Source organism: Brienomyrus brachyistius, chromosome 1 (assembly GCF_023856365.1).
Source record: "Brienomyrus brachyistius isolate T26 chromosome 1, BBRACH_0.4, whole genome shotgun sequence".
In the NCBI taxonomy this organism is placed as follows: Eukaryota; Metazoa; Chordata; class Actinopteri; order Osteoglossiformes; family Mormyridae; genus Brienomyrus; species Brienomyrus brachyistius.
Window position 1 is genome coordinate 32,899,583 of NC_064533.1, and position 14,608 is coordinate 32,914,190.

A 14,608-nucleotide genomic window follows, 5' to 3' on the forward strand; every position below is an offset into this window, starting at 1 on the left:
GTTTTTTTCTGCACATACAATGTGAACATGTGCTATTTTGTTGATTGAAATTTGTTTTTTGGAGTTAATGGCCACACTTCATATGGCTGTTATACTCACGCTTCGTTGGGAGATTCAGCTTTATGGAAGCTTTATGAAAAACTTATGAAATTCACATTATTTTAATAAACTGTCGCTCTGGAAGCCTAAAACAGATGGATGGCCCAATGTCATTCTCTGACTGGATGAAACAGATGATCGGCCCCAACTGCTGCCCAATGGCATGCTCTGATTGGATAAATCCTTAACTGTTTGTCAGCCTCCTGAGAGGCACCATTGTCATAGAAATGCAAAGCAGGTGGACGTATGGTGACATTATTCAGAGGACACTTGTGCAGAGGAATGGGCATTACTGTATTAACAATTGTAATTAAAGTATGCAGACACCAAATTATTGAATGTCACAAATACAAGTGAAGGGTCAATATTCACTGCTGATAATAGGCAGTTACTGTCCTGGGTATGCAGTTATGAAAGATGTATGAATTTACAGTCTATGAGTCACGTGAAGCAGCAACATGCCTTTAGCTGTTGAGGCTTTATGTGTAATGCAAACGCTGATGCTTGTTGTACTATGGCTGATGTTTCACAGCCGTAGGTTGTGCAATTTTTTTTAAAAAAAGAATGTCAACGTAAATTACCCTCTGCCCCCACCTAGTGGTTATTTGCGATGATGTTGATGATGACGATGAGAAAAAGCAAGCAAGTATTAATTATCAGCATACAAGATAAATGCCATCTGCAGATTTGTGTAATGCCCTAAAATGTTTTAAACTTGAAAAAAAATTAAAACTCTGGCAGCAGATGGGGGGTAGAAAAACTAAACCCCCCCCCCAAGTCAAACCGCAGTTGTGGAACAATGGGGTATTGAGGGAGACTGTGTAGAAAGCAGGGCGCTCTACTGCAGAGTTTGGGGTGGGGGTGTGCACGCTGATGGAATGCAGGCGTTAACAGTCTGTTTGCTGTTCGCGCTCACACACGCTGTCAGCCTCCCCCCACCCATGTGTGGGATCCGAGCTTCTGGCCCAGTAACTGATAAGGCTGCCGCTCTTCTTAGGTCACCCCAACCAAAGAAACATTCCTCTGGTTTTTGATGACACCTCTGACTATCCAACAAGATATGAGGAACTTTTTCATGGGCATGTATGTGTGCAGCTGACCCTGCCACATCGCGGGGCGTAGTGGAGCAGGTCCCCCGCTATCTGAGGAAAAAACCTCCTAAAATCATTTAGTCTCCTTGGCAAGCAAAGTGAAGCCAAAAGACATGAGAAATGTGAGATACAAAGATTACTGGGAAACCAGTGTGAGATATCATGTGAGAAGCTGCCAGGGACACCTTTGGCATCTTTCAAACCACCACTGTACATATATTTTATGTAGTTATCAGTTACTCAATTTTTTGTGTGTCTGCTGGCCCTCATGTGGCGTCTGTGACTTTCACAAAATTCTCATTTAATTTGTTATGCTGGCCCTACAATGTACAGCTGCTGTGGGGAAAGTCACAGTGCAGAAGGGGTGACTGTATATGTGTATGTCTAGGTTTGCCTTAAAGCCAGCCATCATTAGCCTGTGTGAGGATAAATGAGGGCTGGGGGATATCATCAAAACGATGGTAAGTCAGAGAAAGACACTCAGCACTGCAGCCTCAACTAATCAGTGTCACTCCTGATTACTGCTCTGGAATGTTTTGCACCCATCACTGATGCTGAGGGTCTCACTTCCACAGCGTGGTTTCGCATTTTGCTTTTTTCCATTTTTATGAAACGGACACTATTTTGTTTAAGCTGTTTTTGAAGTCAACTACATGTGTAAAATATACCAATGGATTTTAGATGAAAATTAAGGAGTTTAAGGTAGTGCATTTCATTATCAAGCTCCTGAATTCTAATCAGGTTTGTAGACCTTTCGCATTTTGCTGCCGTCCGGTGGTTAAGGTCGGCTCTCATGGTGCCTCTTCATTAAGGGAGGACACTAAGAGAATGGTTACGGTGATGCACAGTTCTGCCTGTAGTGTTCTCTGTCTTCTGGCGACTAGGTGGATTGGTGTGCTCTGTACGTTGCTGAGGCAGCAAAGCCTCTCCGAGCGGATGGCAGGAAGGAGCATGTCAGCCTTTCATGTCCCAAGCGGAGGGCATAAAGCAGATCAGTATCTGTTCACGTGTCAGACACCCCTTACATGAGTGTCAGACATGTAGTCTTTTTGACGGCTTCTAATTGTCAAAACTTTGTCACATGGTATTTCTAATTAACTCAACAGGGGGGAAATCTATTTAAATACTTTAAAATACATGAATGTACTAATTCTTAAGTTCATGAAGTTCACTTAAATATGTCACTTATTAAATGACCTTTGGCCAAATCTCAAACCATGTGGTACGTATATGATGCTGTCATTCTAGTGCCAGGGGTTGGTGTGGGCACCACAGAAACAAAGAAAGCTAAAGAAGCAAACGGGAGAAGAACCACATGCCCTTCTTGCCACCCAGGGCAGCTCCTAAATGGGCATTGTCCTGCATTGGCGTAAGAAGCAGGCGGCCTTCCGCATTACAGAGAGAACAAAGTGCAGCTTCCAGATGTAACCGGCAGCAGTAAACTGGGGAGGGGGGGGGGTGCTGAGGAGGTAGGAGGGCCCCCACGGTCAGGCTCCACATGGAGAGATGTCAGCTTCCTTAGGAAATGATGTCGATAGGGAGCCTGTCTCAGACAGCTCTCTGGCTGGCTGTGTCCTGCAGCCGGAGCTGCCTCCTGTTTCCTTTGCGTGCTGAGGTGGGAGATTCTGCTCTTCAGCTCTCATTTGGCTCCTCTTAACACCACTGTCCAGTGTCTTTTCCACTGAAGTTACTTTGTGCTGTCCTCCTCAGCACTGCTGCTTGTGCTGGCTTCCTGAATATGCTTTTGTTCATCGTTGCTCATTGATGAATTCCCCTGGCAAGCTCTGAGGTCAAGGCACTGCCCACCTTGGCATACGCGCCTCCAAGCACTGTTGCATTATGGGAAATATTTCAGCTGTGACTCACAACATGAAATCTAATTAAATGGCAGTAGAAAATTTGTCTTTCTGACAAGTTAAACTTGCAGTACTCTATATTACCTGAGATGCACACACGGTCTTTGGAAGACCCCAGTCAAGGTGGAGTAAATGTATAAGAAAATGGAGTGCTTTAAGAAGTCCAGTGAAATCCTGTAGTAGGGGAGGCCTGTTACCCCAAATGGGTGAATGGCAGTTCAGGATGCCTGGTATATGCAAAGAAGATCCATGTTCCAGGGTGGCAGAGACGATGGTGGTGGGAAGTACCAGCAGCATAAACAAAAGAACATGTGGTGAAACTGAGAATGAGGAGGGAAGGGGGGCTCCCTCACTGTGGGAAAGCGGGGCCTGGGGCTCTGGGCTGGAGGTCTCATGCTGTCATGTGGCATCGCATTAAACCACCAGGGGTAGGGTTTGGCGTAGGATTATTTCTCATTCACATTCTCATTCAGACTGGGCGTCTGAAGTGACACTGTGATTTAAATCTTCCTTTCTTTGCGTTATAAGCATTATGAGGAACCAGAGGCTTTGGTATGAAGTGATATGGATCGATCGTCCAGGCCTGGGAGCGTGATTTCAGGCGTTCTGCTTAATGTACTGACACAATTAGCATTACGGATGCGTTTGGATGTGCGCTGTCTACCGCTGTAGAAGGAGGCTTTTGCTTCTTTCTATTAAGGGATTTGTAAATTTTCACATTTTGTTACCTAAATTGTATCTTATTTCCCTTTTTTGTTCCACTGCAAGTAGTTTGCAAAGGCACCCTTTCTATGAGGAACAGAGAGAGACATAGTATGGCTAAGGCTCTCTAAGGCAGGAGAAGGCAGCCAATCAGTGCTGGAGGTCTAACACCACATTTGTTTGTCATTATGATGATATCACCGTGATTTCTAGCCGATAAGTTGTATGTTACTAATTTCTCCAGCTTCTAATGTGCAGCCTGGTGTTTTTGTAATTCTCATGTTTGCTCTTTCCCCTCTAGGTCACACAGGGCGCCTGCTGAAGGCCCTTTGTTTCACCAGTATGGCGTCCCTGCTGCTCCACATCTTCTATCAGATATTCATAAGCAGTCTGCTGGCAGGGAATAGAATTGAGGCCAACTTTAACTGTAAGTAGAACAGCCAGTCCGTCTGTTTGGCCGAAGCTTGTGCATGGTATGTTTGGTACATTTGGGGGTGTCAGAATATTTTAGAAGAACTTTCACTTTGATTGGATGGATGGATGGATGGATGGATACCATTAACAACAAACGAACAACTTTGCCCTTATAGATGGTTCAGCCGCTTCGCGTCTGGACTTAAATGGTGATGGAATATATATTTGATTGTCTGAATACTTCAGTAGTGTAGTCTGTGGTTATTATATCTAGATTAAACGGGTCAAGTAAACCATACTGTAGAATCATATCTTGTGCATATGATGTGGTCATTTAGCGAAGTTGAGAATCTGCATTTCAGCTGCAGTAATGCATGGTTTTATTTGTCATTCATATAGTCGCAGAGTAATGAAATGCAGCAGTGAAAAGTTAACGTTTCAAAATGTAACCCTTAAATTGGGGTGGTTTTTAAAATAAATAAGCTAAATTTGTGAATAGAAAACACAACTGGCAAACAGATGAGAATAAAATATGTAGTCAGCAGCATTACTTAGCTGTGCAATCCATGGGTCCAGTGACGTGCAGGTCTTTGCCTGATTGCTGTGTTTTTACATAAACTGATGTCTGCTGTTTCTGTGTTGATGTTTAACTGTGTCCCTTGCAGTGTAGGAAGTGTTGGCTCTGTTCCAAAAATGACATCTCCGTCTCTCTCTGTGACTTTGTGTGGCTGCTGGCAGGAAGCAAATCTGACAACATTAAAATGTGCTGGCAAACCTACGACCCCCTGAGTATGGCTTGGGAAAACAACTGGTCTTTCAGCAGAGGCAATGCAGGGAGGGGAGGTGAAATATGATCCTGCCCTTTAAATCAAAGCGTTTTAAGACCCACAAGCCGTGTCAACATCTGCGCTTGTGTGAGGTTTCAAAATAGTCCACAAAACCACTGTGGAATTGTACCCTTCGGGTGTCAGAATAGCCTTGATCAGAAATGCCAAGAAAACCCACAGAAATGTGAAAGAATACATGTCACATTCCCTCTATTGTTAACTCCTAGGGCACATGCTAAATGCTGCTTTTTGTTCCGTTTGCATTTTCAGAATGCCAGATTGCTCTCAGATTGGACACCGAATCAGTGCTATAAGCTTGATGCGTGCACATGCAGCTTTTGGGGACCCCTGTTTAATCCCTAATCGCTCACATTATTCTCATCAGGAGCAATGTGTCAGTGTTAATGTTGTTTTTATTTTTTGAGCGTTTGCATGCTGACTCCATAATCGGAGGCTTAAGTCGCCGTCCCAGGTTGGCCTGCTTCCCTGTGTGTGCCGCTTCGTCGCAATGTGCCTCTTCCCGGAAACCTGTTTCTGCCCCAGCTGAGACGCTATATAACTCATTGTCAAGGCTTTTGTTTTAACGTCACTGTGAGACACGACCCTCTAAGGATCTGTCGCTAATAACAAACATTAATTTTGTTTAGTGGTCAACAGATACATTGTTTGACTAGAATATATTTCCTCAGGATACAAACCCGCCTTGGTCTAAAAATAGGTGGCATGTGTTCCTGTGCTGGTAGCCGCAGCTGGGAGCTGATTCCAGGTTCCGTATGAATATGAATGTATAGGGATCAGCAAAGGTGCTTTGCTCAAAGCCTTCGAGAGTCATTGTTCTTGTTTATTCTTTTACAATTTAATCCCAATTGTTCCAAAAACCTCCACTTAAATACAGAAAAATAGTATTTTTCTTTGAGATCTTAACGACAAAGTATGCAGATATATCACTGGCCAAAATTTTTTGACATTTTATCTCTTTGATGCCAGATTGTAAAATGTTATTCATCTTTATTAATAGATTTATTAATCCCTTCTTAGATTAAGTTTCTTTTTTCCCGGTTTTGTGGGACCATGGTCCTGGTGAGAACAAGCATTGTAACAATTAAGATGCTTAGATAGCTGTAGGTTTATTAAGATGCTTAGATAGCTGTAGGTTTTCTAAAATGAACTGTTAGATTCCAAACCATTATTCCTCAAAAAAAGCAAATCTGTGTGTGTGTGTGTGTGTGTCTGTCTGTGGGGTTTATTTTTATATTACATTTTGACATTGTAGGGAGAATTTTTCAGGTGCCGACAAAGATCTGTTAATGCAGTCAAAAAATGCCAAAAGTCTCATATTTTGTTTGGTTACTTATGGTTAGGGTTAGGGCTGGGTGGGGGTTAAGGTCATCATGTTAGGATTAGAGTTTTCCCCATAGAAACAAATGGAGAGTCCCCACAAAGATACAATTGGGTCAGTCCATGCCAAATCAACCAGGGGCTCCATGGGCATCATTCCTGATTTTGATGAAAACTTGGTATTTTGATCCTTATAGAGAGCACTGAAAATTCCCCAAGTTATATTGAAAAATTCTGATGCAGTCCAAAGTTATGGCCCTTTCAAATTTGGGTGCCACGCCCCTTTTTTGCACTCGTGAATCACGCATATAATTTGTAAGGGTTTTCAGGAGACCATATCTTCATTTCTAAGCATGCTAGGTCTTAAATTTGGGGGTGGGGCTGATGCATGCCAAATGCTCATTTTTTGACGGGAATACTATATGCTGACGGAGTTCAGTTGAGATAGTTATATTTTCAGCATTTATAGTTCAGATATGCTTCTTTCAACTGTACTGTGCACTGACCTGTCACAGGAACTGTGTTAGTCCAGATGGATTGACCAAAGAATATCTAAGAACTGTGAACATGGCTTCTCATTAATTCAATGATGCTACTAGTAGGTTTTTAAAATTTAAGATCTGATTTAAGTATCTCTGTCTGACAGTGCTCCTTCTCATTAGATTCACATTTCAAGAGGTGTACTCTCAAAAATGACCTCTTGGCAGCTGAACGCAAAACTTGAAAATGTCATATTTGACCCTGGGAGTTTATATTGAAGGAGTTGAGTTGAGAGAGTTATATTTTAAGCATTTATAGTTCAGATATGCTTCTTTCAACTGTATGAGTTTCATTCCCATCACTAACTATCTATACAGTCAACCTCGCCCCCGAAGTAGGGGGTCCTGTGGGGGGTTTCTCACCTGTGACCATTTTCAGATGGCAATATATCAAAAAATAAATTTGCATCTGATTACAGTATCTTCCTCAAATAACAAAAATATAGAAGAATATTGGATGTAGGTGTGGTGGTGACCCCACAGCTTGGGGTCAAAATCCGGAAAAAGTATCTGAGGTTGAACCAAAAACGGATTTTTGCAGGTCCATAACTTTGAAGTGCTTCCCCTGAGCTTAATTTGAATTAATTCTGAGAGGGCAGGGAAAAGTAGACCAGGAGAGCAATTTTCAGCTCTCTAGCATGCTTAGAAACGAAGATATGGTCTCCTGAAAACCCTTACAAATGACATGCGTGATTCACGAGTGCAAAAAAGGGGCGCGGCACCCAAATTTGAAAGGGCCATAACTTTGGACTGCATCAGAATTTTTCAATAAAACTTGGGGAATTTTCAGTTTTCTCTATAAGGATCAAAATACCAAGTTTTCAACAAAATCAGGAATGAAGCCCATGGAACTTTTCGGGACATTGGTTTATTTGGCATGGACTGACCCAATTACACACTTGTGTATGTGTGGTGGTGTTGTTGCTGTTGTAGTAGTAGTAGTAGGTCTTATGCTATTGGTGCAAAAAACAAATTTCAAATTATATTGTAAATCTAGTTAATAAAATTGCACTTTAAAATGCGCTTTAAAAGTTTCAGTATGCCATTGTGATCAATATTTCGCATTTCTTGGCTTTTAAACTATATTGAAATGGTTGCACCTTTTATCTTGTCACTGCCATTATTTACATGTCTGTGCTGTGCGTGTTCTTTTGAATGTTTTACTCATTGTAGCTGTATTTCGTAAAAAGAATTCCCCTCAGCCTCCTTCCTTCCTTTCTTTTACACAAGCACATTGTGCATGCAAACCCCCCTGTACCAAACCCCTACACCCCCCCTCCCCAAATAGCCAGGCCGTAACCATCAGCGCCCTCCCATTGCAGCCATGCACCTGGACAGACTGACACAGTTCCTCCACCAAAGCGAGGTGCCCAAATGCAGACTTGCATAAAATGACAGGAAGTATGAATATCGCCAGCTGCTCTAATAACTACAGTCTAGCTTAAAATGTATAAAAGAAGTATTCACCCACATCTGACATTTAACAAACGTCAGAGTCATGGGTAACTAAGCACTGTAATATTCAAGGCAGTGCTTTCACCATAGTATAAGCAGGTCATGAAGCAGTTCTGTTCCTTTACTCTTTTCACTATTAGCATACTGACAGCTGTTCTCTTGTTAGTTTAAGGTGATGGCCCCGTTTCTATGAGGAAATCTACCTTAAACCTCTAAGGTTTAAAGAGCTTTGCTATCATACCAGCCAGGATCCAAAGACGACAGAAGTTCAGCTTTGAAAGAAAATTTAATTCCTTTGCCGATTTCATTAGTCAGAGGACACAGAAATTGCTTGGTGATATTTGTGTGCTTTGGACTCGTGGTGTTTGTAAGCCGCTCCTACATAGATGTGAAAGAGATGTACCTAGAAGAAGCATAATCCATAAGGAATGAGACGTCCATGAAATGAGGTTGTTAATGACACATGTTTAAATAGATGCAGGTGGTCCCTGCATGAAGCTTCCCTTTGCAATGAGAAAATACAAGTCGTGCAGAGAGCTCCTTCACTTTGTCTTTGTATCTGCTGTCTATGATAATGATCATGGGGACCTCCCATGCTGTACGGGGGGGGCAAAGTTACGGCGGCCACTCCTTTTATTTCATGGCCCACAAACCCAACACTGGGAGGCCTAGACATTGGACCCCTGTCTCTCAGTCTCTCAGTTCTGTAGTTTCTCTTCCTCTATCATAACCCCCCGCCCCCCAGGCTCTAATACTCTAATTACTGAGCATATGGTTCCAGGATGACTGAATGAGTTTTCAGGGAAAACAGTTTAAAGTTGGGGGTGGGGGCAGATTCACGCTGCGGAGCCCTGACAGCAGCAGGATGTAGGTTTTTGTTTTTTGCACACTAGCTTCCAGAGGGCTTTTCTGTATGAGCACCAATTATCAGAACTACAGCAAAAGCACTGCAGTGTTGGTCTGTCAAGTGTTTCCCATAAGAAATATGTGTTTTCCCACAGAGAGCTCTTAGTGTCTCCCTTTATGGCTCCGGGTTGGACTCGGCTGTTTTCTTGGAGAGGAGAGTCGTTCATGTTCTCTTGGGGGGGTTAGAGGGACATTAAGTTTTTACAAATATATACAGAGTATGCTAATGAAATTAGGTGGATGAGATGTGGTGTGTGTGTGTGTGTGTCCATGTTCCCAAATGTCCCCACAATGTGATAAAAACCTGTCGTTTCATCTTGCGAGGACATTTTTTTCAGTCCCTACAAGCAGACACTTAATTTGATAAAAATCTGTCAATGGAATCACAAAACTAAAAATGCCGAAAGTCTTGTATTTTGTTTGGTTACTTGTGGTTAAGGTTAAGTCTGTGTAGGGGTTAAGGTCGTCACTGTTAACATTAGGGTTATGACCATAGGAATGAATGGAGAGACGCCACATAGATATAGATTCCTTTGTGTGTGTATGTGTGTGTGTATGTGTGTTTATGTGTGTGAGAGGGAGAGATTTGTTCAGTGACCTGTACATAAGATAAAAAATGTACTACTGTACTTATATCCTATATGTACTTCTTATGCATGTTGAGCATAGTCATCAACAAAAATGTTTAACCAAAAAAAAAAAAAGGTTTCCCACAAAGCAACTTAATTGCCAAATAAAGACAGGCATCCCAGCAGGGAGGCAAAGGATTCAGGTGCTAACATGTGTGAATTTGTATTTCCAACTGACCCTCAGGCTAAGCATGTAAAACACACATGAAATTCATGCAGAATGTGAATTCCACACTTTGCCAGTAACCACGATTGATTTGTTTAGTGTGTTTATTATAATTTATAATTAACCTTCATTTCATCAAATGGTTTAAATTTTGGTCATTTGCCTTTTCCAGGTTCAGTGTGGGAGAAATCCGTCCGGCAGCTTGGCTTTGGGAGGTGAGTACTGTAGCTAGACTCCGTACTGGGTATGATCCCGGTGCCTGTGTTAAAATGGGAACTTGTACCCTATCCCTCCGTACTGGGTATGGTCCCGGTGCCTGTGTTAAAATGGGAACTCGTACCCTATCCCTCCGTACTGGGTATGGTCCCGGTGCCTGTGTTAACATGGAAACTCGTACCCTTGTTGCCAGTGTCCTTGTTAAAAGAGGCATTTGTACTGAATTCATTTTTGAAGGATTTAATCCTAATTCGGAAAACCAAAAACTGTGTCACCTCAAACCTTCAGTCTTTCGTCTGTCTGGTTGGGCGGCGTGAATGTGTTAGCTATCCCTAAGCACTGTATTCCTGAATCTCATAGTTGTTCCATTACTGGTGGCAGTTGCCTTGTTGTCTCCTGATATAGTCCGGCGATTAACGTAAGTGAATCTCCATTAGGTGTCTGCCAAGTGGCTGAGTGATGGTCTTCACTCCCAGCAGGGCCCGTCATTCCTCACCTGACAGGCTCTGAGCGAGATGGCTGTTAAGGGGGGGGGGGGGGGGGGGAAGGATGCTTGATGTACGCAAAGACTTAGATGTTCATTAAATGTTCCGTTAAAAGGCTTTTTCTCCTGGGAGGACTAAAATGCGTCTGCATTCTCTTCTGTGTTGTGAGTGCTTTGGGAATGGAAAATGGCATAACTATTGAAAATGTGTTTGGTTTGTGACAGATGTAGCAATCAAGTGTTTTATTAAAGTGTGTGTGACTGGAGAAGCAGGGCGATGTTCAGAGTACCTGCCTAAGCTTGCCCTAGTGCATCTTCCCTGCATCTTTCCCGTTTTCTTCAGCCACCTATATGGAGTGCATCTATACAGCTGACTACCTGTGACCTACACCTCATTGCCTCATCCTTATCCAGGGACACTGTTCCCTATGGCACTTGTGGCTCCTCGCAGCCTTATCAGGTTTGGAGATGCACAGGGGAAAGAAAATCTGGTAACACTTTACTCGAGGGCGCACATGTGGCTTAGTACTGTAACTCAGTTACTACTCATGTTGAAATCATGAACAAATGTAGAAACCGCGTGAAATGTATGAAACATTATGTTTGATTAATGATGAATGAAAATGAGATCAGTACATAATTAATAAGAATGAGAGTGTACTACTGCATTGTTTGTGCCCTCTAAAGTAAATATTACTAAAACTCTCAACTTGCAGCCACAAATTTACACATTTCCCTAAAAGATGTATGGAAATATGGTGGTAAGAATTAATTTCAGTGTTTTGCACAGAAGCCCCTGGAGAGTGCTAACAGCTGCCAAGCCTTGGAGGGTTAAGTCTGCATTATTCTGGAAACACACAATTCAGGGTTGCAGTGGAATTGTGAAAGAAGCAGCATTTCTATACTTGACCTTCAAGAACTGTGGCTGTCGTGTCTCTCGGGTAGAACTAGTATTATTCTTCTATGAGATCACTGCCTTGATTTTATTTGAAAGTTGAGGAACACCCTCAGAGTCCATTTCCGTTCTCATTGTCTGTACATTGTCAGTCTGGCTTTGTCTGGATTTGTCATTTTGGGACCGTCTGATGCCTGTTCCTCTGGGAGGTTGCTGGCTGTTGTTTACATTTTTATCCTTTTGACTAATGAATTAGATATTGGACCTCATTTCTCATCTGCTATGTATGATTGTTCACTGAAACTAAGGATCGCTTATGGCCTGTTTTAAAGTATTCCCAAAATGAAGCACAGAAACTGTGGCCATCCACAGTAATTTTATTGTGTGGGACAGCATTTTAATTCTACTCAAAGAAATTTTATACCTTTGTATATGAATGTATATGAATGTTGGTGGATAACTGGTTTGGTTCGTGTAACTTTACTGTTTTTTAAATGTATTTTAGGTAAAAGTATAACAAGGAGTTTTTATACTTTATTACAGAACTTTGCTTAGAGGCTTTAATCTGACATTTTCTGGTTATTAAATGCTGAATGATTTTTTTCCCCCAGTACACTGTTACAGATTTTGAATTTAATTTATTTTTTTACATTTTCTTCTCTCCATACAAAACACTAGTACAAGTTTACACATATTTTGTCCATAAAATAGAAAGCATGTAGACTGAGAGAGAGCATGTAGACTGCACATGCTCAGAGCTCAGGTGCGATTAGACCTCGCCGCCCTGGAGGTGTGAAGTGGCATTACTACCCACTGATCTGTGGCTCCCCTGATGGCTGCAGTTAGTGTGTTTTTATTATCAGTTTTAAATCCCAGTCCTGTTCAGCTTTATTTGGCCAACTTCAGCAAAAATGAAAAGATTTACATTAGTTGCACACACAAGTTTTTTTTTTTTGTTTTTACGTGGCTGCCGAGCTCTGAGTCCAATGAACTGTTCATCCACTCATCCCGTAACACAAGGAGGTCGAGCAGTAAAATCCTCCCTGACAATCACACATGTGTTTTCTGTTGAACTTGGATTTTTGTCAGATTAAGATATGACCTTTTTCCTGTCCCTGATCAGTGATCAGATGCGGGTCGCTGGGGTGTGGGGGTTTGATGGGTATTGGGTTTGTGGGCAGTGATACGTGAGGCGTGAATCATGGCTCTGTGCTCTGTGTTGGTTTTGGCGGGAGGGGGCAGTTCTAGCAGCCCCCCTTCCCCCACCGTCTGCCCCGGTCGACCCGTACATTTAGCTGCAGCAGCAAATTGCAGGTTTGCCTTTACTTGCTGTCTAAACAATCAGGGCATACTGCTGACTTGTTTGTATGTGATGACCTGCTTTTATGCAATTTTTGGGGTTTCGCCCCTAAATCAGGGGGCAGTTTAAGTGGGTTGGTTTGCTGCTGGGAAAAAGAGAAGTGTGCACCACAAGTCGCTACATTTTGAATCATTTTGTGATTTAATTATTAGAATCAAAATCATTTTTTTCCCTCCAAGTACAATTTCAGGAATGCATAAGGAAATTGTGCTACATTTAAACAATTCTGTACAAGTGATGTCCGACGCAAGTCTGTATTAAGTCTGCGTAAGGCAACTGTAAGCCGTGAATGTCTTCAATAGACACGTAAAATTATAATGGCAAGGGGCTGGGCAGAGCAGTTTCTATTAAACCCGTCTTTACCTGTGGGCCAGATTAGCTTGGTCTTAATATCCTGCTGTCTGTGCAGTGGCTCTGTTAGGGTCAGGGTCAGACTTGTGCTGTTGGTGGGATTCTTCCCCTTTGGTGCTATGCTGTAAGTGTTAAAATACTTTCAGGGTTTGTGCATTTATTATGCAAAAACACTATCGCTATAGTGAAGACCACCTTCATTTTAATACACTATTATGAAAATCTTGGATTGGTGCTGGACCTCATGTCTTACGAAAAGAAAAGTGCACGTCAAAAGTCGCTACATTTTGAATTATTTTGTTTCACGGATGCCGTAGAGTCAGACCTTGCTCTGTTCCGTCTTCCAACAACAGCTTCCTGACCACTCCCTCCCAAATTTACCCACCCCAGCCCCTGTGGTTCCGCATATCGACCCCTGCATCAACGTTTTGCCATTAGGTTGCAATATTGACATTTACTTTTGGAATACAGATCAGAGGTACGAGGTCAAATATCCAGAGTCTAGCTTATGCAAACCTTTAATATGAACCCCAGAGGAAAGATAAAGCTTTTAATTGCAATTAATATAGAAGTTAAATAATCCTTGTAAGGGAAACAGTTGCCTGACATTCTACAAATATATTGGTCTTATATTGACCAAAAAGTCCAAGTTTTGTCAAACGTACATTGTACATATGTGTAATGAAGTGCTATTGTGCTGTGTCCAGGCAGCATATTGTGAAATTTCTGTGACCTCTATGCACCAGACAAAGACTTAACAAATTATGGCACAGTTCCAGAAGGCGACATTACAGCATACAGATAGATGATATCAAATGGTCCTACCAATCCCCTTACGATTAATTTCAGCACACAGCTTGATTGTTGAAGAAGTCTGGGCTCCTCAGCTATATCTTGAGCGTAATTCTGAAGTGTTTTTCTTAATATTTTTGGATTTGTTTGAGCGCAGTGCTCTGGACTGTTCCCTGTCTTCTTGGGTATTTGTCAGCTGGATGCTCCCCTGGCTTCCTGTTCTGCTGATCTGCATTCTCTTAGTGTCTATTGATAAGTTCCCCAAACAGGGTGTGTCAGGTGCTCCCCCCGTGGCTGTTTGTTTCTTTTCTCAGCCTACATGTATCTGTTCATTCATGCTTCTGTTCTTGAAGGTCACTGTGTGTATACTGTGTGTATGTAGGCCCCCTCTGAAGATTCAACACCTGAAGAACAGTCAAGGATGCCAAAATACTTTTAAAAGTATTTCTTAAGGAGATGATTGGTTTCGTTTTTTGTAAAGGTATTAA

The 14,608-nt window shown here is 42.1% G+C and overlaps 1 protein-coding gene across 9 annotated transcripts in view; it reads left to right on the forward strand.

Annotated features, from left to right (window-relative positions):
* LOC125740584 (piezo-type mechanosensitive ion channel component 2-like) overlaps positions 1-14,608 on the forward strand; it is a 63,151-nt gene that overhangs the window by 12,902 nt on the left and 35,641 nt on the right. For 8 of the 9 annotated variants that reach the window (XR_007397684.1, XM_049011934.1, XM_049011968.1 and 5 more), the window contains exons 3-4: positions 4,050-4,175; positions 10,195-10,237. Coding sequence is in view for 8 of the 9 variants with exons in the window: in XM_049011934.1 (XP_048867891.1) it covers positions 4,050-4,175; positions 10,195-10,237 (169 nt within the window). In the remaining variant the exon portion in view is untranslated. Of the gene's footprint in view, positions 1-1,582; positions 1,652-4,049; positions 4,176-10,194; positions 10,238-14,608 lie in introns of those variants that run through there. The other variant, XM_049011958.1, reaches the window with a different exon arrangement.